This window comes from Lithobates pipiens, unplaced genomic scaffold (genome assembly GCF_037356315.1).
Source record: "Lithobates pipiens isolate NorthernLeopardFrog02 unplaced genomic scaffold, aLitPip1_a1.2 Scaffold_8, whole genome shotgun sequence".
In the NCBI taxonomy this organism is placed as follows: domain Eukaryota; kingdom Metazoa; phylum Chordata; class Amphibia; order Anura; family Ranidae; genus Lithobates; species Lithobates pipiens.
Window position 1 is genome coordinate 619,569,881 of NW_027507903.1, and position 26,592 is coordinate 619,596,472.

General features: G+C 48.7%; 1 protein-coding gene across 1 annotated transcript in view; it reads right to left on the reverse strand.

The window, feature by feature from the left end:
- The window catches only part of LOC143961445 (vitelline membrane outer layer protein 1-like), a 100,481-nt gene that overhangs the window by 35,615 nt on the left and 38,274 nt on the right, over positions 1-26,592 (reverse strand). The window contains exon 2 of the mRNA XM_077470739.1: positions 10,412-10,524. Within this exon, the coding sequence (XP_077326865.1) occupies positions 10,412-10,524 (113 nt within the window). The remainder of the gene's footprint in view (positions 1-10,411; positions 10,525-26,592) is intronic.

Here is a 26,592-nt window from a genome sequence, read left to right on the forward strand (position 1 = left end):
TTCCACTGTGCAGCATTGTGACTGCTGAGCGGTTCTGCAGCGATACTACAAAGAGTGACAAACGCAATTAGAAAAAAGTATTATAACTGGTGTGATAGACCAGTGGCCCCCCAAAACGACAGATTGAAGCGGGGTGTTATATACCTTCTTCCACATATACTGCACTTCTCTAGAGACTTTTGTCACAGGGTCATTTAAAAAATGATAGGCAGAGGAAGAGGCAGGCCCTTCCGCAGGGGTGGTAGGGGTAGGGCAGGAGCAACAGGCTTGAGCCAAAGTGGCAAATTGCAGAAGGTGCGTTCGATTACGTCAAAGGACGCATCAGACTTGGTTGAGTGGCTCACTCAGCCTTACTCTTCTGCACCCTCCTCATCCTCTTCACTCTCTGCTGTGTGCACCGCCAAATACACTACCACCAACACCACCACCATATAGACTTCCGCTTGAGTCACAGGAATTATTTTCCGATCCATCACAAGACATTGCCAATGCGCAGCCATTATTGGCATTAGATCAGGAAGAGGAGGTAGCAACAACTGCCACTTAGCAGTCTGATGACAGTACCCATATCAGCCCAAGGAGGTTGGTCCCCGGTGTTGCTGCCTACTCCGAGATCTCTACTTATATCGGTGGGGAAGGTGACGTCGATGATGACATGTCTAGTGATGTCACGTGGGTGCCCACAAGAGAGGAAGAGAAGGGGAGTTCAGAGGGAGATATGGACCAGCAGATAGGGAAGAGAAGCAGGGATAACTTACATTGCACAGGAGGGACAAAGCAGACTACTAATGTATCAGAAGCAAGGCATAAACCATGTACGGTCACATCTGGCGCTCCCAGGATGCCGGCACATGGCTCCGCAGTGTGTTTTTTTTTTTAACGTGTCCGCTGCTGACAATAGTGTTGCCATCTGCAGCCTTTGCAGTCAATGCATAAGTCGCGGTAAGCCCAACACTCACCTAGGGACGACCGCCTTAAGAAGGCACATGAGCTGCCATCACCGAGCCCATTGGGAGCAACGGAACCCACAAAGCCACACTCCAGGCTCTCACCGTCCAGCCTCTTCTACTTCTCCTTCTCATCTCTCCTCAGAATTGTCCTCCACTCCACCTTCCATCATGCCGTCCTCGCGTTTTTCTGGAAAAGGCAGGCTTCCGTGGGCAAAATGTTTGAGTGTAAAAAAAATGATGACACCGGATAACCCTCTTGCCCAACGGTGGACCGCTGGCTTGTCAGAACTGTTAGCCCGCCAACTACTGCCATATAAACTGGTGGACTCGGAGGCCTTTTTCGAAAATTTGTGGCCATTGGAACACCACAATGGAAGGTCCCAGGAAGGAAGTATTTCTCAGAGAAGGGCATCCCAGAGCTATATGGCCATGTTCAGCGGCAAGTGAATGTATCTCTGGCACACAGTGTCGGTGCCAAGATACATCTGACCACAGGCACGTGGTCTTGCAAACACGGGCAGGGAAGGTATATAACTTTTACTGCCCACTGGGTGAACCTTCTGACGGCCGTCAAGCATGTAACCTGTGGCACCCGTGTAGATTTGGTTTTACCGCCACGGATTGCATGCAGGTCTGGCTCTTCTTCTCCTCCTCCATCCTCCCTCTCCTCCTCGGCTGACTCCTCCTTTTCAGCTGCTAGCGTCTCTTCCGCTGCACCGCCCAAGATCCCCAGAACCTATTCGACATGCCAGGTGAGACGTTGCCATGCCGTGCTGCGTCTGTTGTGCCTGGAAGCCAAGAGCCACACTGGCCCGGCACTCCTTTCAGCTTTGTGTTCACAGGCAGATCAGTGGCTCACACCGCTCAATTTGACAGTTGGTAAAGTGGTGTGTGACACAAAATGACTACACTGTGCAGCATGCAGTGCGTCCCATAAATGTTGGTGTTCTACAAATGAGCGAACAGGCTATGTTCAGGCCGAACATTTGCTTGGCTCAAACTGTTCGCTCAAATCTAGCGATCAGTTGCGAATGAACAGATCATGCTTGATTAGCTTATTCAGCAGGCAGGAATGACAGCGCTAAAGCCAGAAGTGATGAAAAGTTAATTGTTTCTGGGTTCATTCACTGGAGAGATCAGTGAACCGATGTTGGCTGCTCTTCCTCTGCTCTAGAAGCTGGCCCCTGCCATAGCTGTCCCTGTATCACAAAAAAAAGATAGGGAACCAACATGGAGGTACCACTGGGTATTTATCAACACACTTGAATCCAGTGGCCAAAAAAGGCATATGTAAAAATATGCAGTATGCCAAAGAGAGGGCACAGTGCCAAGTGCCACACAGAAAGAGCCCAGGGAAATAACCAAAAAATTGGACATATTATATTAATTTATTGAAAAATCTGTATGACTAAAAGAAGGGGCAGCAGAGCATGGGGGGTGTTACATTCCAGTCAGGGCCTTCTTTAACGCAGGGCAAAAGGGGCAGCTGCCCTGGGCCCTGTCATTGCTGGGGGGCCCAAGGCAGCTGCCACTTAAGCCCTGCGCTTCCCGCAGTTTTCCCGGAGTAGCGCATGCATCCCATTTCATATCCCCCCGCGCTCTCCCAAGTGCTGGCCATATTTATTATACAGGAGAGTGGGACAGCTGTGGGCTTCGTGTGCTTGAGCCAGCTCTTCCCGCTTCTCCCTCTGTCAGAAGCTGCGGACCGGAGTCAATGACAGAGCGAGAGCGGCGCTCCATGTTCCTCCCGCCCCCACCCCCGCCTGGCAGACCTGTGCAGCACACAGCGAGTGAAGTTTTCTGGCTGTGTGCTGGGTCTGATAGACGGACTCCGGAGACTGTGTTGCACCGCCCTGTGATCAGGTAAGAAAGAACAACGTGGAGAGAAGGGGAAGGGGATTCATATGTGCAGACTGCAGAGAAATGCTGGTACTGGGGTGGACATGGGGGGTAGAGAAGTGAGAGGTGGACATGGGGGGGTACAGAGATGGACATGGGGGGGTACAGAGATGGACATCGGGGGTACAGAGGTAGACATGGGGGGGTACAGAGGTGGACATGGGGGGTACAGAGGTGGACATGGGGGGTACAGAGATGGACATGGGGGGGGGGGGTACAGAGATGGACATGGGGGTACAGAGATGGACATGGGGGGTTCAGAGTTGGAGGAGGTACAGAGGTGGACATGGGGGTACAGAGATGGACATGGGGCAGGGGTACAGAGATGGAGGAGGTACAAAGGTGGACATGGGGGGTAAAGAGATGGTAATGGGGGACAGAGGTGGAGGGGGTACAGAGGTGGACATGGGAGGGTACAGAGGTGGACATGGGGGGTACAGAGGTGGACATGGGGGGTACAGAGGTGGACATGGGGGGTATGGAAGTGGACATGGGGGGTACGGAAGTGGACATGGGGGGTACAGAGGTGGACATGGGGGGGTACAGAGGTGGACATGGGGGTACAGAGATGGACATGGGGGTTTCAGAGTTGGAGGAGGTACAGAGGTGGACATGGGGGTACAGAGATGGACATGGGGCAGGGGTACAGAGATGGAGGAGGTACAGAGGTGGACATGGGGGGTAAAGAGATGGTAATGGGGGACAGAGGTGGAGGGGGTACAGAGGTGGACATGGGAGGGTACAGAGGTGGACATGGGGGGTACAGAGGTGGACATGGGGGGTATGGAAGTGGACATGGGGGATATGGAAGTGGACATGGGGGGTACGGAAGTGGACATGGGGGGGTACGGAAGTGGACATGGGGGGGGTACGGAAGTGGACATGGGGGGGTACGGAAGTGGACATGGGGGGTACAGAGGTGGACATGGGGGGGTACAGAGGTGGACATGGGGGGTACAGAGGTGGACATAGGGGGGTACAGAGGTGGACATGGGGGGTACAGAGGTGGACATGGGGGGTACAGAGGTGGACATGGGGGGTACAGAGATGAACCCAGAGGTGGACGGGGGTACAAAGGTTGACATGGGGATGTACGGAGGGGGATGGGGGGGTACAGAGGTGGACATGGAGGGGGTACAGAGGTGAACATGGGGGGATACAGAGGTGGAGGGGGTTACAGAGATGAACCCAGAGGTGGACGGGGGTATAAAGGTTGACATAGGGATGTATGGAGGGGGACAGGGGGGTACAGAGGTGGACATGGAGGGGGTACAGAGGTGAACATGGGGGGATACAGAGGTAGAGGGGGTTACAGAGATGAACCCAGAGGTGGACGGGGGTACAAAGGTTGACATGGGGAAGTACAGAGGGGGATGGGGGGTACAGAGGTGGATAGGGGGGATACAGAGGTGGATGGGGAATAAATAGGTGATCTGTGGATGGGGGGATGCAGAGGCAGGGGCGGATCCAGAGTCTAATCTCGGGAGGGGCACTGCTATAAAATATGTTTTTTGGGGGGCAATTTATATGGGAAATGGCTGGTATTGGCGCTTCAATCATTACGGCACCATGGTTGTTATGGTGTCAGGATGATTGAAGCGCATTATTTCTATTAATACATTGTAATATAAAATTAAATGGTTCAACTCACCATAATGCAGAATCAGTGGGAGCCCTGAGGATGTCACTTGCCATGTCGCCTGCCACCAAATGTGGATTGTCACTTGTCACCAAATGCGGATTGTTACTTGCCACGTCACCTGCCACACATTGCGGATTGTCACTTGTCACGTAGCCTGCCACACATTGCAGATTGCCACTTGCCATGTCACCTGCCACACATTGCGGATTGTAACTTGCCACGTCGCCTGCCACCAGATGCGGATTGCCACGTAGCCTGCCACACATTGCGGATTGCCACTTGCCACGTCACCTGCCACACATTGCGGATTGTCACTTGCCAAGTTGCCTGACCCACATTGCGGATTGCCACTTGCCACGTCACCTGCCACACATTGCGGATTGTCACTTGCCACGTCACCTGCCACACATTGCGGATTGTCACTTGCCACGTCACCTGCCACACATTGCGGATTGCCACTTGCCACGTAGTCTGCCACACATTGCGGATTGCCACTTGCCACGTAGCCTGCCACACATTGCGGATTGTCACCTACTGGTGGTCTTTTGTTGGGTCCCAGAGTGAACATAGGCAGCAGAGAGATGATGCAATCTCTCTGCTGCACACAGCTTCCTACACAGTGAGGGCGGAACTGGAGGGACGCAGGGCAGTGAGAGATGATGTCATCTCCCTGCTCCCCTGCCTGCTGGCTTCCTGATTGGCCAGCAGCCCTCCTAAGCCGCCCAGCTGCCCCCCCTCACCCGTCCACTCAGCGCGGGTACCCGCGGAACCGGCCGCGATTGGACCCGCGGAACCGGCCGCGATTGGACCCGCGGAACCGGCCGCGACCGGACCCGCGGAACCGGCCGCGATTGGAGCCGCGGAACCGGCCGCGGGTACCCGCGGAACCGGCCGCGATTGGACCCGCGGAACCGGCCCGCGGGTACCCGCGGAACCGGCCGCGATTGGACCCGCGGAACCGGCCATTCTGTCATCAGCTGGCGGTATTCTCGGAGGGGGCAATTGACCCGTTGCCCCCCCCCTGGATCCGCCCCTGTGCAGAGGTGAACATGGATGGGGGGTACTACAGAGGTGGATGGGGAAAACAAAGGTGGACATGGTATTACAGAAGTGAGCTGTGGATAGAGGGGTACAGAGTTGAGCTGTTGATGGGGGCGGGGGACAGAGGTAGACAGGGAATACAGAAGTGAGCTGTGAATGGAGGGGTACAGAGGTGGGCTTGGACTACAGAGGTGAGCGGTGGGTGGAGGGGGTACAGAGGTGAGCGTGGAATACAGAGGTGAGCTGTGGGTGGAGGGGTACAGAGGTGGGCTTGGACTACAGAGGTAAGCGGTGGGTGGAGGGGGTACAGAGGTGAGCGTGGAATACAGAGGTGAGCTGTGGGTGGAGGGGTACAGAGGTGAGCGTGGAATACAGAGGTGAGCTGTGGGTGGAGGGGTACAGAGGTGAGCATGGAATACAGAGGTGAGTTGTGAATGGATGGGTACAGAGGTGAGCGTGGAATACAGAGGTTGGCTGTGGGTGGAGGGGGGTACAGAGGTGAGCTGTGGATGGAGAAGTACAGAGGTGAGCGTGGAATACAGAGGTGAGCTTTGGATGGAGGGGTACAGAGGTAAGTGTGGAATACAGAGGTGAGCTGTGAGTGGAGGGGGGTACAGAAGAGAGCTGTGAATGGAGGGGTACAGAGGTGAGTGTGGAATACAGAGGGGAGCTGTGGATGGAGGGGGTACAGAGGTGGGCGTGGAATACAGAGGTGAGCTGTGAGTGGAGGGGCACAGAGGTGAGCGTGGAATACAGAGGTGAGCTGTGGGTGGAGGGGTACAGAGGTGAGCATGTAATACAGAGGTGAGTTGTGGATGGAGGGGTACAGAGGTGAGCGTGGAATACAGAGGTTGGCTGTGGGTGGAGGGGGGTACAGAGGTGAGCTGTGAATGGAGAGGTACAGAGGTGAGCGCTGAATACAGAGGTGAGCGTGGAATACAGAGGTGAGCTGTGGATGGAGGGGTACAGAGGTAAGTGTGGAATACAGAGGCGAGCTGTGGGTGGAGGGGGGCACAGAGGTGAGCTGTGGATGGAGGGGTACAGAGGTGAGTGTTGAATACAGAGGTGAGCTGTGGCTGGAGGGGTACAGAGGTGAGCGTGGAATACAGAGGTTGGCTGTGGGTGGAGGGGGGTACAGAGGTGAGCTGTGAATGGAGAGGTACAGAGGTGAGCGTGGAATACAGAGGTGAGCCGTGGATGGAGGGGTACAGAGGTAAGTGTGGAATACAGAGGCAAGCTGTGGGTGGAGGGGGGCACAGAGGTGAGCTGTGGATGGAGGGGTACAGAGGTGAGTGTGGAATACAGAGGTGAGCTGTGGCTGGAGGGGTACAGAGGTGAGCGTGGAATACAGAGGTGAGCTGTAGGTGGAGGGGGTACAGAGGTGAGCTGTGGATGGAGGGGGGTACAGAGGTGAGCTGTGGATCGAGGGGTACAGAGGTGAGTGTGGAATACAGAGGGGAGCTGTGGATGGAGGGGGTACAGAGGTGGGCGTGGAATACAGAGGTGAGCTGTGAGTGGAGGGGCACAGAGGTGAGCGTGGAATACAGAGGTGAGCTGTGGGTGGAGGGGTACAGAGGTGAGCATGTAATACAGAGGTGAGTTGTGGATGGAGGGGTACAGAGGTGAGCGTGGAATACAGAGGTTGGCTGTGGGTGGAGGGGGGTACAGAGGTGAGCTGTGAATGGAGAGGTACAGAGGTGAGCGTGGAATACAGAGGTGAGCGTGGAATACAGAGGTGAGCTGTGGATGGAGGGGTACAGAGGTAAGTGTGGAATACAGAGGCGAGCTGTGGGTGGAGGGGGGCACAGAGGTGAGCTGTGGATGGAGGGGTACAGAGGTGAGTGTTGAATACAGAGGTGAGCTGTGGCTGGAGGGGTACAGAGGTGAGCGTGGAATACAGAGGTTGGCTGTGGGTGGAGGGGGGTACAGAGGTGAGCTGTGAATGGAGAGGTACAGAGGTGAGCGTGGAATACAGAGGTGAGCCGTGGATGGAGGGGTACAGAGGTAAGTGTGGAATACAGAGGCGAGCTGTGGGTGGAGGGGGGCACAGAGGTGAGCTGTGGATGGAGGGGTACAGAGGTGAGTGTGGAATACAGAGGTGAGCTGTGGCTGGAGGGGTACAGAGGTGAGCGTGGAATACAGAGGTGAGCTGTAGGTGGAGGGGGTACAGAGGTGAGCTGTGGATGGAGGGGAGTACAGAGGTGAGCTGTGGATCGAGGGGTACAGAGGTGAGCGTGGAATACAGAGGTGAGCTGTGGATGGAGGGGTACAGAAGTGAGCGTGGAATACAGAGGTGAGCTGTGGGTGGAGGGGTACAGAGGTGAGCGTGGAATACAGAGGTGAGCTGTGGAATACAGAGGTGAGCTGTGAATGGAGGGGTACAGAGGTGAGCATGGAATACAGAGGTGAGCTGTGCGTGGAGGGGGTACAGAGGTGATCTGTAGGTGGAGGGGTATAGAGGTGAGCTGTGGGTGGAGGGGTACAGAGGTGAGCATGGAATACAGAGGTGATCTGTGAATGGAGGGGTACAGAGGTGAGCGTGGAATACAGAGGTGAGCTGTGAATGGAGGGGTACAGAGGTGAGCGTGGAATACAGAGGTGAGCTGTCGATGGAGGGGTACAGAGGTGAGCGTGGAATATAGAGGTGAGCTGTGAATGGAGGGGTACAGAGGTGAGCGTGGAATACAGAGGTGAGCTGTGGATGGAGGGGGGTACAGAGGTGAGCATGGAATACAGAGGAGAGCTGTGGATGGAGGGGGGTACAGAGGTGAGCTGTAGGTGGAGGCATACAGAGGTGAGCGTGGAATACAGAGGTGAGCTGTGAATGGAGGGGTGCAGATGTGAGCGTGGAATACAGAGGTGAGCTGTAGGTGGAGGGGGGTACAGAGGTGAGTTGTAGGTGTTGGGGTACAGAGGTGAGCGTGGAATACAGAGGAGAGCTGTGGATGGAGGGGGGTACACAGGTGAGCTGTAGGTGGAGGGGTACAGAGGTGAGCTGTGGATGGAGGGGTACAGAGGTGAGCTGTGAATGGAGGGGTGCAGATGTGAGCGTGGAATACAGAGGTGAGCTGTAGGTGGAGGGGGGTACAGAGGTGAGCTTTAGGTGTTGGGGTACAGAGGTGAGCGTGGAATACAGAGGAGAGCTGTGGATGGAGGGGGGTACAAAGGTGAGCTGTAGGTGGAGGGGTACAGAGGTGAGCTTGGAATACAGAGGTGAGCTGTGAATGGAGGGGTACAGAGGTGAGCGTGGAATACAGAGGAGAGCTGTAGATGGAGGGGGGTACAGAGGTGAGCTGTGGGCGGAGGGGGTACAGAGGTGAGCTGTGGATGGAGGGGTACAGAGGTGAGCTGTAGGTGGAGGGGTACAGAGGTGAGCATGGAATACAGAGGAGAGCTGTGGATGGAGGGGGGTACAGAGGTGAGCTGTGGGTGGAGGAGGTACAGAGGTGAGCGTGGAATACAGAGGAGAGCTGTGGATGGAGGGGTACAGAGGTGAGCATGGAATACAGAGGTGAGCTGTGGGTGGAGGGGGTACAGAGGTGAGCGTGGAATACAGAGGAGAGCTGTAGATGGAGGGGTACAGAGGTGAGCGTGGAATACAGAGGAGAGCTGTGGATGGAGGGGTACAGAGGTGAGCATGGAACAGAGGTGAGCTGTAGGCGGAGGGGGTACAGAAGTGAACTGAGGGTGGAGGGGGTACAGAGTGAGTTGTGAATGGAGGGGGGGTACAGAGATGAGCTGTGGGTGGAGGGGGTACAGAGGTGAGCTGTGGATGGAGGGGGGTACAGAGACGAGCCGTGGATGGAGGGGGTACAGAGGTGAGTTGTGGATGAGGGAGCAGAGGTAAGCAAAGTGATGTGCAGAGGTGACCAATAGATGGTTACTTTGGGGGAGGGGGGAGGATATGCAAGCATTGGCCCTTGTGCTGATTTTTTCTGTGCCCTGTATGATACAAACACCTCAAAGTACACACCGCCAATTCCTGTGTGTCATCCTGGACTCCTATCTCCCCCCTTCCCCCCATCATCTTGAACTCCCCTATCTCTTCCCCCCCACCCCCAATCATCCTGGACTTCCCTATCCCCCCATCATCTTGGAATCCGCTATCCCCACCCACCCATCATCCCAGACTTCTCTATCTCTTCCCCCATCATTCTTATTATTATTAGGGATTTATATAGTGCCAACAGTTTGTGCAGTGCTTTACAACATGAGGGCAGACAGTACAGTTACAATACAATGCAATACATACCTTTACGTGTGTGTTTTGTTTTTTCGAATGTTGGGGTGGAGATACAATGTGCATGGGGGGGGGGGGGGGGCAAGAATTTTTTTTGCACAGGGCCCAATCAATAGTAAAGACGGCCCTGATGTTGATGGCAGTGAAAGGACTAAGCCAACCTACAATATTTTATAGATTATTTATAAAAACAAACAACTGTGCACGTAACAAGTGTAAAGTGTGCTGCTTTTACTTTCTGACCTGGCTGTTATTTCTCCCTGCTTTCCAGGGAGAACAAACAGCCAGATCGCTGTTCCTATACACACACAGAGTTATGTGTGTTTTTTACTAATAGGCTGTGTGATTATCAGCTGATTTCAACCAAAATCATTGGCTGAAAATTGCTGCCAAACTCATACTGTGTTCAATCTCAGTATGGGTTGGGAGGGGGTGCATGTATATAGGTACGTTGTCTGGCCTGCCTGTGCTGCCCGTCAAGCAAGCCCTTTCTTCTTTGTACATTTGGATCTAGTACTATATATCAGAACTGTGGGGAGTATGTGAGTCTCAGATCGCTCCACTGAGAAAATGTCAGTTTCAGATGGACTTGTTTTATTGTTGGGGTGTGCATAATGTAATATAAATATATGGACATACCCTGCCTCCTTTGACGTTATTTCTAATTGAACGGTTCTGTCTCCGGGTTTTGTACATAACAGTTTGATTGAATTTAGCGCCGTGTCATCTCCACCTCCTTGAAATGGCTCCACCTTAAACAGACACAAAAGTTTTATGAAAATATATTTTTGTTTAGTTCTTAGAGAATTTTTAATGATATACCTTTCTCAACCTTTTCAACAAAGAGGAACCCTTAAAAATAGTTCTCCAGTCTCGGGGAACCCCTGCTAAAAATTATAAATCTACAACTCATGATACATTAGTGTGATGGTCAATGGGAAGAATGGTCCTTACACTTGTGGTCATTGTAAAGAATTACCTCCTCACAGATAAACTAAAAAGATCAATGGTGTCGGTGGGAACTTATCTGAGAGGCAGAAATTGTCCAAAGCTGAAGGAACCCCTAGCAACCTTTGGAGGAACCCTGGTTAAGAATCACAGATATAGACTTTGCAATGAAAATGAAAATATGGTGTGTTTACGGCGTGACTTTAGAAATATTATTGTAGTGTTTCCCTTATGGGCATTTCTTCCATGTGTTGTTATTGGATTAAATACTAAGGGCTTAAAAAACAAACAAAAAAACCCCACTAAGGGCTTATTTAGACTTGCTTAAAAATCTGACATTGATTACACTTTATTAACTGCATCCCGACCAGCCGCCATTGTTATACTGCGGCAGGTTGGCTCCCCTGGGCAAGCCATCGTAGCTGTATGTTGGCCGCTTTAAGACTACTAGGGGGTGCTTGCACGCCCGCGATGCGATGACTGAGACAATGTGCGCGTCCAGAGGTCCCGATGTCCGCCGGGCATCTGCGATCGCTCCACACGGAAACAGAACGGAGGTCTGTTAATGTAAATAGACAGATCTCCTTTATGTCAGGGGTGAGGAGATTGATCAGTTGTTCCTAATGCTTAGGAACAAAAAACGGTCTCCTCCCCCAGGCAGTCCCATCCCCCACAGGTAGAATCACTCCCTAGATAACATATTTAACCCCTTGATCACCCCCCAGTGTTAACCCTTTCCCTGTCAATGACATTTATACAGCAATCAGTGGCTATTTTTAGCACTGATCACTGTATAAATGTCAATGGTCCCAAAAAAGTGTCAAAAGTGCCCGATATTTCTGCTGCAATGTCGCAGTCCGGATAAAAATCACAGATCACCACCATTACTAGTAAAAAAAATAAAAAAAAATAATAATAAAAATGCAGTAAATCTATCCCCGGCCTATTTTGTAGATGCTATAACTTTTGTGCAAACCAATAAATATACGCTTATTGCGATTTTTTTTTTTTACCAAAAATATGTAGAAGAATACATATCGGCCTAAACTGAGGAACAATTTTCTTTTTTTTTTATAAATTTGGGGAATATTTATTATAGCAAAAAAGTAAAAAATATTGTTTTTTTCAAAATTGTTGCTCTTTTTTTTATAGCACAAAGAATAAATATCGCTGAGGTGATCAAATACCACCAAAAGAAAGCTCTATTTGTGGGAAAAAAAGGATGACAATTTTGTTTTTGTACAAAATCACATGACCGTGCAATTATCAGTTAAAGCGACGCAGTGCCGTATATCAAAAAATGGCCTGACCATTAAGGGGCCAAATCTTACGGGGCTGACGTGGTTATAGCATTCTAAATGCCAATCGAAGCTCCTATCACTAAATATAATGGTTGCCTTACAGTCCAGTTCACACGCTGTGTTTGCTTAACTTCACCTCAATAATTATACCCCATGTTCCTTTCTTGGTGGCTTCAAAGCATCTTCAAAGCCTCCATAGACATCTATGACAACACTCGCTTACAGCACCTGCAGATTTTGAAAGACTATTATTCCGCATTAGCTTCACTTTGTTTTGGAGGTATTGCAGATATAAGATATCCCAGGATGCACTGAGAAATCAACAAGCAAACTGGAAAGACATCATCAGCAGTCTGGACTGTGGTGGAGCAACTAGCAGACTGCACACAAAGTATGCAACATGGGAATGCTACAGCATAAGATGGGCTTGGACCGGAGAGAGACAGGACAGATCAGCAAAGCATCAGCAGAGCTGGGGGACCGGAGCAGGAAAAAATAGAAAGGTTACATGTCGCAGCATAGGAGCAGTATAGTGGGAGGTGATCGGGGACCAGAGAGAGAGGTGGATAAGCAAACCAGAGAATCAGCAGAGCTGGGAGTTACTACAGAGTGGGGTATTAGCAGAGCTGGGGGTTACTACAGAGCGGGGTATTAGCAGAGCTGGGGGTTACTACTGAGCAAAGTATCAGCAGAGCTGGGGGTTACTACTGAGTGGGGCATTAGAAGTTCTGGGGGTAATTCTGAGCAGGGGATCTGCTGAACTAAAGTAGTACTAAGCTGGTGATCTGCTGAACAGGGGTAATAATGAACTGGGGATCTACTGAATGGGTGTATTACTGAGCTGGGGTTCTACAGGGCCTCTTTAAAACAAATCAAAAATCAACACACACACAGGGCATTTGTCAAGCTTCAAAAAAGCATCACCAAAGCATCATCGGACCATCAAAACACATCAAAAAAGCAGGTTGAAACGGTAGGCACTTTAATGTGTTTTAAAGTCAAAGCAAGGGTAATTGAGCCCTTAGGGCTTTTGATGTGTTTTTGAGGCTTTGATGATGCTTCTGAGGTGCTTCAATTATGCTTTGGTGATGCTTTTTTAAGCTTTAATGAAGCTTGGCACATGCCCTGTGTGTGTGTGTTAAGTTTCTTTTTGTTTTAAAGGGGCCCAGTAGAACCCCACCTCAGTAGTACACCCACTCAGCAGACCCCAGAACATGAATACCTCTGTTCAGCAGATCCCCAGCTTATCAGTATCCTAGTTCAGCAGACCACCTGCTCAGTAGCAATCCCAGCTCTCCTGATGCCCCACTCAGTAGTAAACCCAGCTTTGCTAATCCTCCGCTTAGTAGTAACCTCCAGCTCTGTTAATCCTCTGGTTTGCTGATCCTCCTCTCTCTGCTCCCCAATCACCTCCTGCTATATTGCTCCTATGCTGATCACCACATGTGACATCTGCTGGTTTCTCCTGCTCCAGTCCCCCAGCATTGCTGATCTTCTGCTGCTTAGTCCTCTCTCTCCGGTCCCCACGCATAGCTGCTCCTTTTTTTCCTTTTAGTGGCATTGACTTATACACCCTCATCCGGGTGTTTGTTCATGCCCTTTTGAATTTTCTGATTGGAATTTTTTGATTTGACTGGCTGCCTAACCAGGCTTACCATGTGTGCCTGTCTATAAATACTTGAATATTTTCTAGAAATTGAAAAATCAAAGAATATTCCATTTTGAGAACACTAATCTCGAAGACCGGGGCGCTGAAATACTCTCTGTTTGAATCAAGTTATCATCCCGTACCAGCATCATACAAATTGTAACCAAATATTTCTAGTAAGCGCCTCCGTTTTTTGTTTAAAATATGTTGCCATGTGTGTATGCCTTTGTCCTAATGTTCTGATGCATAAATCTTATTGTAGCGTCGGCTCCTGAAGAGCACGCGCTATATGTTTTGAAAGGTAATGTTACACCTGAACTGCAGTTTGGTTTGGGTATAATTGTTCCAAATTTGGACCTCAGCATCAGTCTGACTGGACTATAGGGTGTTCGGCCTGGCCATAGGGGGCACTGTCTCTTCTGGCAGGCATGGAACCACAGTCTGGTTGGGTGCTTTAAGGTTACTTTCTCTTGGAGCTCGCCCAGTGGGAGTGTCACTCTTGTTGTGCTTTCTGAAAGAGGGTACTTAAAGCGGGATTCCACCCTAAAGTGGAACCTCCGCTGATCGGATCATTCCCCCTCTCCGGTGTCACAATTGACACCTTTCAGGGGGGTGGAGATACCTGTCAAAGACAGGTATTTACACCCACTTCTGGGCATAGACTCCCGTGGGAGTCTACGCCATTTCCTGCCCTGCCGCGCTGTCTGCTGGGACACACACGGGTCCCAGTGACAGCGCGGAGATTTCCTATTGCGTGGCGCAACTCGCGCATGCACAGTAGGGAACCGGGAAGTGAAGCCGATTCGCTTCACTTCCTGATTCACTCACCTAGAATGGTGGCGGCAGCAGCCGAGGGCCGAGCGATCGATCGGCCTCGGCATCGCTGGAACCCGGGACAGGTGAGTGTCCATTTATTAAAATTCAGCAGCTGTAGTATTTATAGCTGCTGGCTTTTAATATTTTTTTTTTTTGGTGGAATCCCTCTTTAAGACGCGGATGTCACGTGGTTTGGGGGTTCCGGTCCAGAAGTATGTTCTGACTCCATGGTCCTGGTCCTCCTGACCAGCCCCCAGGAAAGCTATGGTCTGCGGTGCTGATCCTCCCGACTTTGTCTCGGGGCTGGTTAGCCCCAGCAAGGAAACTAAGGAAAGGATTCCGAGGTGGTCCGGTGCTGTCTCCAGTCGTGGAGAGGCCCATCAACTTTGTAATTATCCAGGGGAGGACTCTTCAGAAGAAGGCTACGTACGGGTTGGCTTCTTAGCAAGAGCCTGGCGGAGCTGAAGTACCTAAGTGAATCCAGTCTCGTGGGTATCGCCAAACTGGCTGATAGATCCAGGTATCACACGAGTGTTCTACAAGTCCTAGTTTCCTGCATGTTCTACAACAACGTATGTGCCAGAGACTTATTCCTGAGTAAGCACCTTGTTGGCTGCTAGGCCTTCTGAGAGAGGGACTATCCAACTTGAGTGAACATCCAGTTGTGAATGGCTATTCTCTGGATTTAGTCAAAGTAAGCAACCCTTTATTATTGACTTTGACACTAAGAGTACCTAAACTTTCTTCCTAACACTCTGATCCTATTTTAAGACTATTCGTTAACTACGTTTTTTGCAAATAAAAATCCCTTTATGCGGATCTGTCGTCAGTCTCTAAAGTTACTGGGCCATCTACCACAGGAACCCCTAGATGTAAATCGAGGAGAAGAAGGTAACGGTAAGCCCAATCAAACCAGCAGCTCCTTCGGGGGTTAGTGCTACATTATATATTATATTTCTAATTTGTACTTATTAGTCTTTATGCTAGACACTACAGTATATATCTTCATACCCCTGAAGAAGGAACTGTAATGATTTTTCCAAAACATGTTAGGTATCCTGTTTTGATATGTCAGTTTGTGCTTTTGATATAGAAAGAGTCTCTGTGGCCTGTTTTTCTGGAGCTTTATCTGTACTGTACTGTTCTATTTATTGTTTTATTATGTATTTTTATATATTTTTTGAATAATTTATTTTTATTTTTTCTATACTTCTTTAACTCATTGATACTCATCAAAACCCTTACCCGTACTATCCCTGGGACCTTTTTCCTCTGCTTTCTCGATTTTTCTGGGATGTGGTTTGGGTTATGTTATTGCTAGTAGGTCACCTCTATTTTTCTTACTCACCTTCCGCTACAGCATTCCCACATTGCACACCTGCGCTCCAGTCCAGACTAAACCGGAAGTGACTGCTGTTGACATCTTTCTGGTTCGCTTGTTGGTTTAATAGTACATCTCATACTTGCAATACCTCCAAAAGAAAGCAATGCTAAAGCTGAATTAAAAGCCTCTCAAAAACTGTGGGTACTGTAAGCGAACTTTGTCATAGTCTTCTATGGAGGCTTTGAAGCACCAAGAAAGTGACATGGAGTATACTTTTTGATGCGAAGCAAAGCAAACACAAAGTGTAAACAGGACTGTAAGGTAACCATTTTATTTAGTTACGGGCGCTTTGATTGGCATTCAGAGTGCTTTAAAAAAGCAGTGTCCGATCACACATATTGAAGCAAGTGTAAATAAACCCTAAGCCCTTGTACACGCGATCGGAGATTCCGACGGAATGTGTCCGATTGGAGCTTTTTGTCGGATATTCCTACTGTGTGTGGTCTGCATCGAACTGTTTCCGTCGGAATATCCGTCGGACCAAATTTTCCAACTTGCCGGAAATATTTTCAGACAAAATGCTCCGATCGGACATACTCCGATCATGTGTAGAGAATTCCGATCGGACAAAGTGCCACGCATGCTCAGATCAAATTCCTACATCAAAGCTATTGGCTACTAGCCTGAACATAGTCCCGTTGTAACGAAATAACGTCATCACGTTCTGAACGATCGGATTTTCCGACAACTTCGTCCGACCATGTGTATGCAACAGTTTCGGACAAGATCCATCAGACAAAATCCGACGGACAGAATCCGACGGATTTGGTTGTCGGAATCTCCGACCGTGTGTACAAGGGCTTAGTGTAAAGATAATAAGGTCTGAGGACCACAAACTCATGATAGGGTGTCATAAGCAGGTTATATTAAATCCCATTAAACTTTCTTAGAAGGGGGCGTGGCTTGGCCGTACATGCTAAAAGACGTGCCTCACAACGGCACTGGTACCCACCATTCCTCCTGCTGTGAGCATGATTACCTGCAGAAATTGACCATACACTTCACTCCTGGTGTGGAGCCACCCTTACAACGACCTCCAGTCATAATCTTCCTAAGGCAGGGAGGACTAAAAGGCAGGAAGAGAGCTTTCATGCCAAGCGGCAGATCCAACATGGCGGATCCCCGCTCCGGCAGCGCACAGTGAAGGACCGACAACACTTGGTCCAGCATCCATGCTGGAGAAGTATGCACACGGTGCAGGTGGATAGAAATCTGTGCTGCAGCCACACACTTCCTGTGCAGCCAAAGCGGCAAAGAACATCCCGCTTTGAAACCTCAGCACATGGAGCAGCATGTAGCAGAGAAACTGGCGACGGCAGCTAATGGGATCACAGTGAGTACTCCCTCTTCCCCCCTCCCACCACATGGAATAGCAGACCCCTCTGACTCTGAACATCAAGAATCCTCTCTGCCAGAAATCCTCACTGCAGTACATACCTATGGCTCCTCTCTTACTTAATTGTCAACAGAAGTTAAAAGTATGAAGGAAGGTATACTGCATATTAGACATGACATGCAAAAAAAAAAAATCAGAGAAAGGGCTACTGGTTTGGAGGGTAGGGTGAGCTCAATAGAGGATGAACTGCCTCCACTTCTGCAAGATGTTCAAATGAAAGTAGCTTAAATGACAGAAACAGTGGCTAGAGTTGAAGATATGGAGAACAGGCTGCACCATAGTAATATATGTATTGTTGGCATGCCTGAAAAATCTGAAGGAAAGAACCCTGTTGACTTAATTGAAATTTGGCTAGCTAACACGTTTGGAAGAAATAATCTTACTCCATTTTTTCTGTGGAAAGAGCTCACAGGGTGCCTGCCTTCTCTGCCACCTCCACCAGGGGGCAATAACAGACCATTCTTGCTGAAGCTCTTACACTATAAAGACAGAGATATTAGCCTTTGTGTGGCTAGGCAAAAGGCCAACATGGAAGTACAAGGCACCAAAGTATCCATATATCCAGATTTCTCAGCTGCAGTTCAAAATCAGAGGACAAAATTCACGGAGCTGAAAAAATATCTGTGTGCAATATCAGTAATTTACTCAATGCTTTACCCGCCCATACTACATGTAGTAGCATAAGGTTCTGTGCACTTCTTTGAAAACCCTGTTATGGCTACCAACTGGCTGGATGAGAGACAACTGCTAGCGGCTGCTTGTTGTAATGATCCAAGTTAGAAAATTGCATTAACCTGCCTACCTATATTTCTGTTTGCTCACCTTGCTAACAATAGAGCTCAAAGAGGAACACACCCGGATTTGCTGTTTTACTCCATCATTCACCAGCAACCCGTGTGCTTGATTTTAAGAACACGAGGTCCTAGCCCTTGCTAATCCCCCTTACATAGCCCTGCGAGGCACATTTGGAAAGCTTTCCAATGGGAACTTCTGTTTTTTTGGTTGGAAGACTGTTTATCTTTCTTTTATTGTTTTCAGGCCCAGGCTGGTTGGGCAATACCTCTGCAAGACACATTGTTGTTCTATTCTACCACAAGATACTGTTCTCCAGACTGAGATGATTCATGCCAGCTACATGGAGTACCCCCTGCACGCTAGAGTCCATGGTGCACTGATTGACCAGACCTCCGTGCCACACGGCCACGGGCCTATCTCCCACTGGCCCTGGATTTCTTCACATGTATGTTTAAATGAGTAACCATACAGATTTGGTCCTCTCCTGGAATGTGAGAGGCTTGCATGATAATTAAAAGAGGACTGTCGTTTTTACTTTTCTCTCACACTAAGCTCCCACTATTATTTGCTTGCAGGAGACTCATCTCACTAGTGACACTACAAATTTACTACGTCTCTCGAAATATCCTGTACAATACCATTCTGTGCATCGATATTCTAGGAGTGTTAGTGTATTATTTTCCAGAACTACCTCGTTTACTAAACTTGATACCCAAATAGACTCTGAGGGCAGGTTTATTTTTCTGATGGGTAAGGCATGTACGTAGCTATAGTGCAACGTAAGCGTAGGGCATACATGACAGGGTGCAAGGCTTACGCAGGGGAATGGTGCGAGGGGTTAAGGAAGCTTCAAGGCTTACCTGATTGGAGGATGGAGTAAGAGTGGGTGGAGTAGAGTTGATGTGAAGGCACGTGAGAGTAGGAAGGTCAGCAGTCTGGAGCAGCAGGTCAGGAGGAACGTTCCCGCCCACCCGCCCCTAATAGGGATATTTTGGGATATATTTGTTCATAAAGGGTGAGGGTGGCGGTAGGGTCCTTGACGGCTGGTATACAATTTATACTGTTTAAGATGAGGTTTTGCAAAAGGTTAGGACCCATCATAGGTATGGAGTCCTCCCGGGTGGTCTGGCGGCTGGCCAGACTGACGAGCTAATAAGTTGGGGGTCTGTGGTCAGTTGGTAAGTCCCTGAGGCAAGTTGGCGGCTGGGGACGAATGCCATAAAAAGTTGGGATTACAGGCTCAAGAAGAAATGGGGTCGTCAGGGATCAACAACTGTTTATCTGATGAGCTGGTTTTGGTTATAAGAAAATAGATGGTAAAATAAAATGGTTTACAGAAGTTTGAATGAAAGTTTAGTTTGGTTTATTGTTAAAATAAAGACCTGAAAGGCTATTTGCATCCAGCAGGTGTCTGTGTCTTTATTAATAAAATAAGGATTAAAAGGGTGTACATGTATGGATTGGCGTAGTAAGGCATCTGGCTACCCTTGTCATGTGGGAATCTCATGCTTGTGTGATTGCTAGTGTTTATGTGCCTCCACCTTTTACTTTGGTAGTACTACAATGTTTGTCTAGGTTTCTTGCTAATTATCCTCAGATCTCAGTGTATGTCTTAGGAGATTTTAACCACTTAAGGACCGCCATATTGCCATTGTACGTCATCGCAATGGCACAGGCAGGCACAAGCACGTACATGTACGTGCCTGCCTTCCAGCGGGTGGGGAGTCCGATCGGACCCCCTCCCGCTGGATACGGCAGTCCGGTTCGCTCCAGGAGTGATCCGTGATGAGGGGATGGCCGTTGGTTTCTGGCCACCCCCTCTGGATCGCTCCTGGCCAATGAGAAGCTTCCTCCCACTGTGTATTGTTTACACAGGAAGGAGGAAGTGATGTCATTCTCCTCGGGGCGGTCTTTTTGACCGGACTACGAGGAGAAGACTAAAAGTAAGTGTGCACCAACACTACACTGACATGTAGGTACACACAGGCACACAAACCCCCCCCCCCCCGATCCCCCCCGCCCCCCCCCAGTCACAGTGTCACTGATTGCATTGATAATTTCTTTACTGATCACTGCATTCAGTGTCAGTTGTAACAGTAAAAACTGTCAGGGCAGTTAGTGTTAGGTCCAGGGTAGCCCCCTATCACCCTCAATTAAGATTTAACCCCCTGATTGCCCCTAGAGTTAACCCTTTCACCCCCTTTTGCCAGTGTCACTAAGCGATCATTTTTCTGATCGCTGCATTAGTGTCGCTACTGTCGCTAGGTAGCTATTTTTTTTTTTAGGTTCACCGCCAGGTTTTTATATCGCTAGGTACCCCGATATACTACCCAATAATGGTTTTAACCCCCTGATTGCCCCTAGTTAACCCTTTCACCCCCTTTTGCCAGTGTCACTAAGCAATCATTTTTCTGATCGCTGCATTAGTGTCGCTACTGTCGCTAGGTAGCTAGTTATTTTTTTAGGTTCACCGCCAGGTTTTTATAGCCCTAGATACCCCGATATACTACCCAATAATGTTTTTAACCCCCTGATTGCCCCTAGAAAACCCTTTCACCCCCTTTTGCCAGTGTCACTAAGCGATCATTTTTCTGATCGCTGCATTAGTGTCGCTAGTGTCGCTAGGTAGCTAGTTTTTTTTTAGGTTCACCGCCAGGTTTTTATAGCGCTAGGTACCCCGATATACTACCCAATAATGGTTTTAGCCCCCTGATTGCCCCTAGTTAACCCTTTCATCCCCTTTTGCCAGTGTCACTAAGCGATCATTTTTCTGATCGCTGCATTAGTGTCGCTAGTGTCGCTAGGTAGTTAGTTTTTTTTTTAGGTTCACCGCCAGGTTTTTATAGCGCTAGGTACCCTGATATACTACCCAATAATGGTTTTAACCCCCTGATTGCCCCTAGTTAACCCTTTCACCCCCTTTTGCCAGTGTCACTAAGCGATCATTTTTCTGATCGTTGCATTAGTGTCGCTAGTGTTGCTAGGTAGCTAGTTATTTTTTAGGTTCACCGCCAGGTTTTTATAGCGCTAGGTACCCCGATATATTACCCAATAATGGTTTTAACCCCCTGATTGCCCCTAGTTAACCCTTTCACCCCCTTTTGCCAGTGTCACTAAGCAATCATTTTTCTGATCGCTGCATTAGTGTCACTAGTGTCGCTAGGTAGCTTTTTTTTTTTTTAGGTTCACCGCCAGGTTTTTATAGCGCTAGGTACCCCGATATACTACCCAATAATGGTTTTAACCCCCTGATTGCCCCTAGTTAACCCTTTCACCCCCTTTTGCCAGTGTCACTAAGCAATCATTTTTCTGATCGCTGCATTAGTGTCACTAGTGCCGCTAGGTAGCTAGTTATTTTTTTAGGTTCACCTCCAAGTTTTTATAGCGTTAGGTACCCCGATATACTACCCAATAATGGTTTTAACCCCCTGATTGCCCCTAGAGTTAACCCTTTCACCCCCTTTTGCCAGTGTCACTAAGCGATCGTTTTTCTGATCGCTGCATTAGTGTCACTAGTGTCGTTAGGTAGCTAGTTATTTTTTTAGGTTCCCCGCCAGGTTTTTATAGCGTTAGGTACCCCCATATACTACCCAATAATGGTTTTAACCCCCTGATTGCCCCTAGTTAACCCTTTCACCAGCGATCACAGTATAAGTGTCACTGGTGACGCTGGTTAGCCAGTTAGTTATTTAGGTTCCCCGTCAGGTTTTTATATAGCGCCAGGGACCCCCCATATACTACCTAATAAAAATTTGAACCCCCTGATTGCCCCTAGTTAACCCTTTCACCACTGATCACCGTATAAGTGTTACGGGTGACTCTGGTTAGTTTGCTTTTTATAGCATCAGGGCACCCACCATTTATTACCCAATAAAGGTTTAACCCCCTGATCACCCGGCGGGTCATATCAATTAGGTTTTAGGGTCAGGGTCTGCGTCGCCCCAGGCAGCGCTAGGTTAGTGCCAGTACCGCTAACACCCACACGCAAAGCATAAACCTCCCGTAGTGGTATAGAATCTGAACAGATCAATATCTCATCTGATCAGATCTATACTAGCGTCCCCAGCAGTTTAGGGTTCCAAAAAAACGCATTGTTAGCGGGATCAGCCCAGATACCTGCTAGCACCTGCGTTTTGCCCCTCTGCCCAGCCCACCCAAGTGCAGTATCGATCGATCACTGTCACTTACAAAACACTAAACACATAACTGCAGCGATCGCAGAGTCAGGCCTGATCCCTTGCGATCGCTAACAGTTTTTTTGGTAGCATTTTATATTTAAATCCAGAAGGCAGTGCTTGGTTTTCGGGGTCCCGTAAGTGGCTAGGCTCCCAAAAAGTCCCCCACATGTTGTATCCCTGTACTTGGGAGAAGCAGCAGAATTTATTTTGGGGTGTAATTTGACTTATGCCCATAGCATGTGTGAGCAATATATCATTTAGTGACAACTTTGTGCAAAAAAAAAAAGTTTGTAATATTCCCGCAACTTGTAGCAAAATATAAAATATTCCATGGACTCAACATGCCTCTCAGTAAATAGTTTGGGGTGTCTACTTTCCAAAATGGGGTCATTTTGGGGGGTTTTGTGCTATTTTGGCATTTTATGGCCTTTGAAACTGTGATAGGTAGTGAGGAGTGAAATCAAAAATTTGCACCCTTAAGCCCCGTACACACGAGCGGACTTTTCGACATCCAAACTCCGACGGACTGAGTCCGGCGGACTATCCGATCGTGTGTGGGCTGCAACGGACTTTAGCGAAGCTAAAGTCCGACGGACTTTAGAAATGAAGCATGCTTTAAATTTTCCCGACGGAACTCCGCCGGACCCGGTCCCCTTCGAAAAATTCGCTCGTGTGTGTGCTACTCCGACGGACTAAAACCGACGCTAGGGCAGCTATTGGCTACTGTCTATGAACTTCCTACGTCGAATCCCGTCGTACGTCATCACGTTCGACTCCGTCGGAGTTTGGTGTGATGGTGTGTGTCCAAGTCCGTTCGGTCGAAAAGTCCGCCAGAACTCCGTCGGAACTCCAGCGGAATTCCGGCGGAACTCCTTTGGAGGTCTGTCAGACTTAATCCCTCTCGTGTGTACGGGGCATTAGAAATCCTGAAGGTGGTGATTGGTTTTCGGGGTGCCGTGCGCGACTAGACTCCCAAAAAGTCCCACACATGTGGTATCCCCATACTCAGGAGAAGTTGCAGAATATATTTTGGGATGCAATTCCACATATAACCATGGCATGTGTGAGCAATATATCATTTAGTGACAACTTTTTGTAAAAAAAAATTATTTTTTTATTTTTTGTCATTCAATCCCTTGGGACAAAAAAAAAATATTCAATGGTCTCAACATGGCCCTCAGCAAATAGCTTGAGGTGTCTACTTTCCAAAATGGGGTCATTTGGGGGAGTTTTGTGCCATCTTGGCATTTTATGGCCTTCAAAACTGTGATAGGTAGTGAGGAGTAAAATAAAAAATGTATGCCCTTAGAAATCCTGAAGGCGGTGCTTGGATTTCGGGGTCCCGTACGCAGCTAGGCTCCCAAAAAGTCCCACACATGTGGTATCCCTGTACTCAGGAGAAGCAGCAGAATGTATTTTGGGGTGTCATTTCACATATGCCCATAGCATGTGTGAGCAATATATCATTTAGTGACAACTTTGTGCAAAAAAAAAAAAGTTTGTAATATTCCCGCAACTTGTGGCAAAATATAAAATATTCCATGGACTCAACATGCCTCTCAGTAAATAGCTTGGGGTGTCTACTTTCCAAAATGGGGTCATTTTGGGGGTTTTGTGCTATTTTGGCATTTTATGGCCTTCGAAACTGTGATATGTAGTGAGGAGTGAAATCAAAAATTTGCACCCTTAGAAATCCTGAAGGTGGTGATTGGTTTTCGGGGTGCCGTGCGCGACTAGACTCCCAAAAAGTCCCAAACATGTGGTATCCCCATACTCGGGAGAAGTAGCGGAATATATTTTGGGGTGCAATTTCACATATAACTATGGCATGTGTGAGCAATATATCATTTAGTGACAACTTTTTGTAAAAAAATTTTTTTGTCATTATTCAATCCCTTAGGACAAAAAAAATAAATATTCAATGGGCTCAACATACCCATCAGCAATTTCCTTGAGGTGTCTACTTTTCAAAATGGTGTCATTTGGGGGGGGGGGGGGGTTTGTACTGCCCTGCCATTTTAGCACCTCAAGAAATGAGATAGGCAGTCATAAATTAAAAGCTGTGTAAATTCCAGAAAATGTACTCTAGTTTGTAGACGCTATAACTTTTGCGCAAACCAAAAAATATACGCTTATTGACATTTTTTGTACTAAAGACATGTGGCTGAATACATTTTGCCCTTAATGTATGACTAAAATTTAGTTTATTCGATTTTTCTTATAACAAAAAGAAGAAAATATCTTTTTTTTTTCAAAATTTTCGCTCTTTTTCAATTTATATCGCAAAAAATAAAGGGGGGCGTGGCTTGGCGCCGAATGGAGATGGCCGCCTGATCCTCTGGCTCTGTCCATCGGAGGTCCTGCCGCCTGTCTAAAGGAGCGAACCTCACCGCTTTTATGGGGAAACTAAAGGGGAAGTCCCCGCGACCACGGTCCCGCTCCCCAAGGTGAACGGATCAGCCGCCTGAGCGCAATATACTGGACATATTCCGGGCCCGATCACGCAAGGCCGCGGCTTCACCTCAGGCCTACTCGGGAAACCGCTCCTCCAGCCTGAGCCCATCGCACAGGAGAGAAGCTTCTCTCACAGAGAGCCCCACTGCTGCCCGCCCGCTGAACATGCAGGACCTCAGAGATGTGGCAGCAGATATTAAGGATTCCTTGACAGCAGTGATAACTGACCTCAGAAGGGACATACAGTCATTACATGTGAGGATAGAGGAGCTGGAAGACACAACAGTCCGCCATGACACCACCATGCAGCAGTTACAACATGCCTCACAAACCCACAGCAGCCAACTCAGAGATATCCACAGACACGTGGAAGATTTGGACAACCGCGGACGTCGCCATAATCTGCGGGTAAGAGGCATCCCAGAAACTGTTGATCAAGCCCACTTATCCCAAGTGACGGTACAGATTTTTTATGATTTGTTGGGCAGACACCCTGAATCCCCTATTGAATGGGAAAGACTGCATAGAGCACTTAAACCCAGAGGTAGAGACACGGACCCCCCCCCAGAGACGTGATCTGCTGCCTGACGAGCTTTAGATTGAAGGAGGACATTCTGCGCAGGGCCAGAGACCGCCATAACCTGAACTACCAGGGGGCAGAGATTAAAATATTCCAGAACCTCTCCCCCATAACTCTTCAAAATAGGAGAGATCTCCGTCCACTTTTAGATGTCCTCCGCCACAAAGGGATCCAATACCGCTGAAAGTTCCCCTTCTGCTTATCGGCCTCTTCGGCAGGGTGAACAGCTTATCTGAGAGTCCCGGAGGACCTCAGGGAATTCTGCAGTACTCTACAAATCCCTCTCGTGGACCTTCCAGACTGGTACAGAGCCTACCGCAACCCGCCAATGCCGAGAACCAACTCTATGGAAGCCATTCCGGTCCGGGATGACTTCCACATCCGGAGACGCAGATCGCTGTCCCCTAGGCCGCTGAATCAAAGGTACCTGAGAGATAGAGACCGCCAGAGCCCCACTGCATCCCCAGCCCCCAGGAGAGCACGGCCGGATAGGCCTTGAGGTTCTGGTCCTCTTTCCAATATACATCTTCAGCTTCAACCTGCCCCAGAACTGCTATTTTTCTTTTTTCCCTTTTTTCTGAATTTTTTTTTTTTTCTCTGATTTTCTCCCCCTTTTCGCTCAGTCTCTTGTCCTGACTGTTGGGAATCTCCTCATAAAAATTCTCTTCTCTCCCGTATCTTCACATACCAGCATACCCGTTGTACTACATGGGACTGATTTCTCTGACATTTCACTTATGCTCCTGTGCTTGATTTTCTCCCTAGGGACCAGTGACCAGTCTTCGGATGGACAGATTTTCTGGTGCGAATCTACACTGTAGGAGGGTGGAGGGGTGAGGGGTTATTACAACCTTCTGCTTTTAGTGTAACTGTTCCCTGAAGACCTCAGCCGGTCATCGTACGTCTCATGTACGTACAGACATGGACTCCTCCAGCATGTCAAGATTCCTTCTTCCCTCTCTCCGACACCCTCTTTGTTTCTAGACACCAACACCTCCTTATTCTTCTTCTCCTCCTGCTCATAGACACCTTTTTCATGCTCATACATCCTGACTTGCTGCGATAAGATACATGGTGGTGGGAGGGGTGGGCTGTGGTCGCTCTCAAGATATTTTAAACACCTAATTTGGTTTCTGCGATTTATTATGCTACCAATGTTCTCTGTTTCTCTCATCCTTTACAGCAATCTTCCTGCATGTTAGAGTTTTTTTCCAGTAAGAATAGCCAGGCTTGATAAGGCTGCATCCCCTTGCCTACCACATGACTTAATATAGTTGTATTCCTTAAGGAGTTTGACTCTTTGGTTTACCTTGAGAAGCT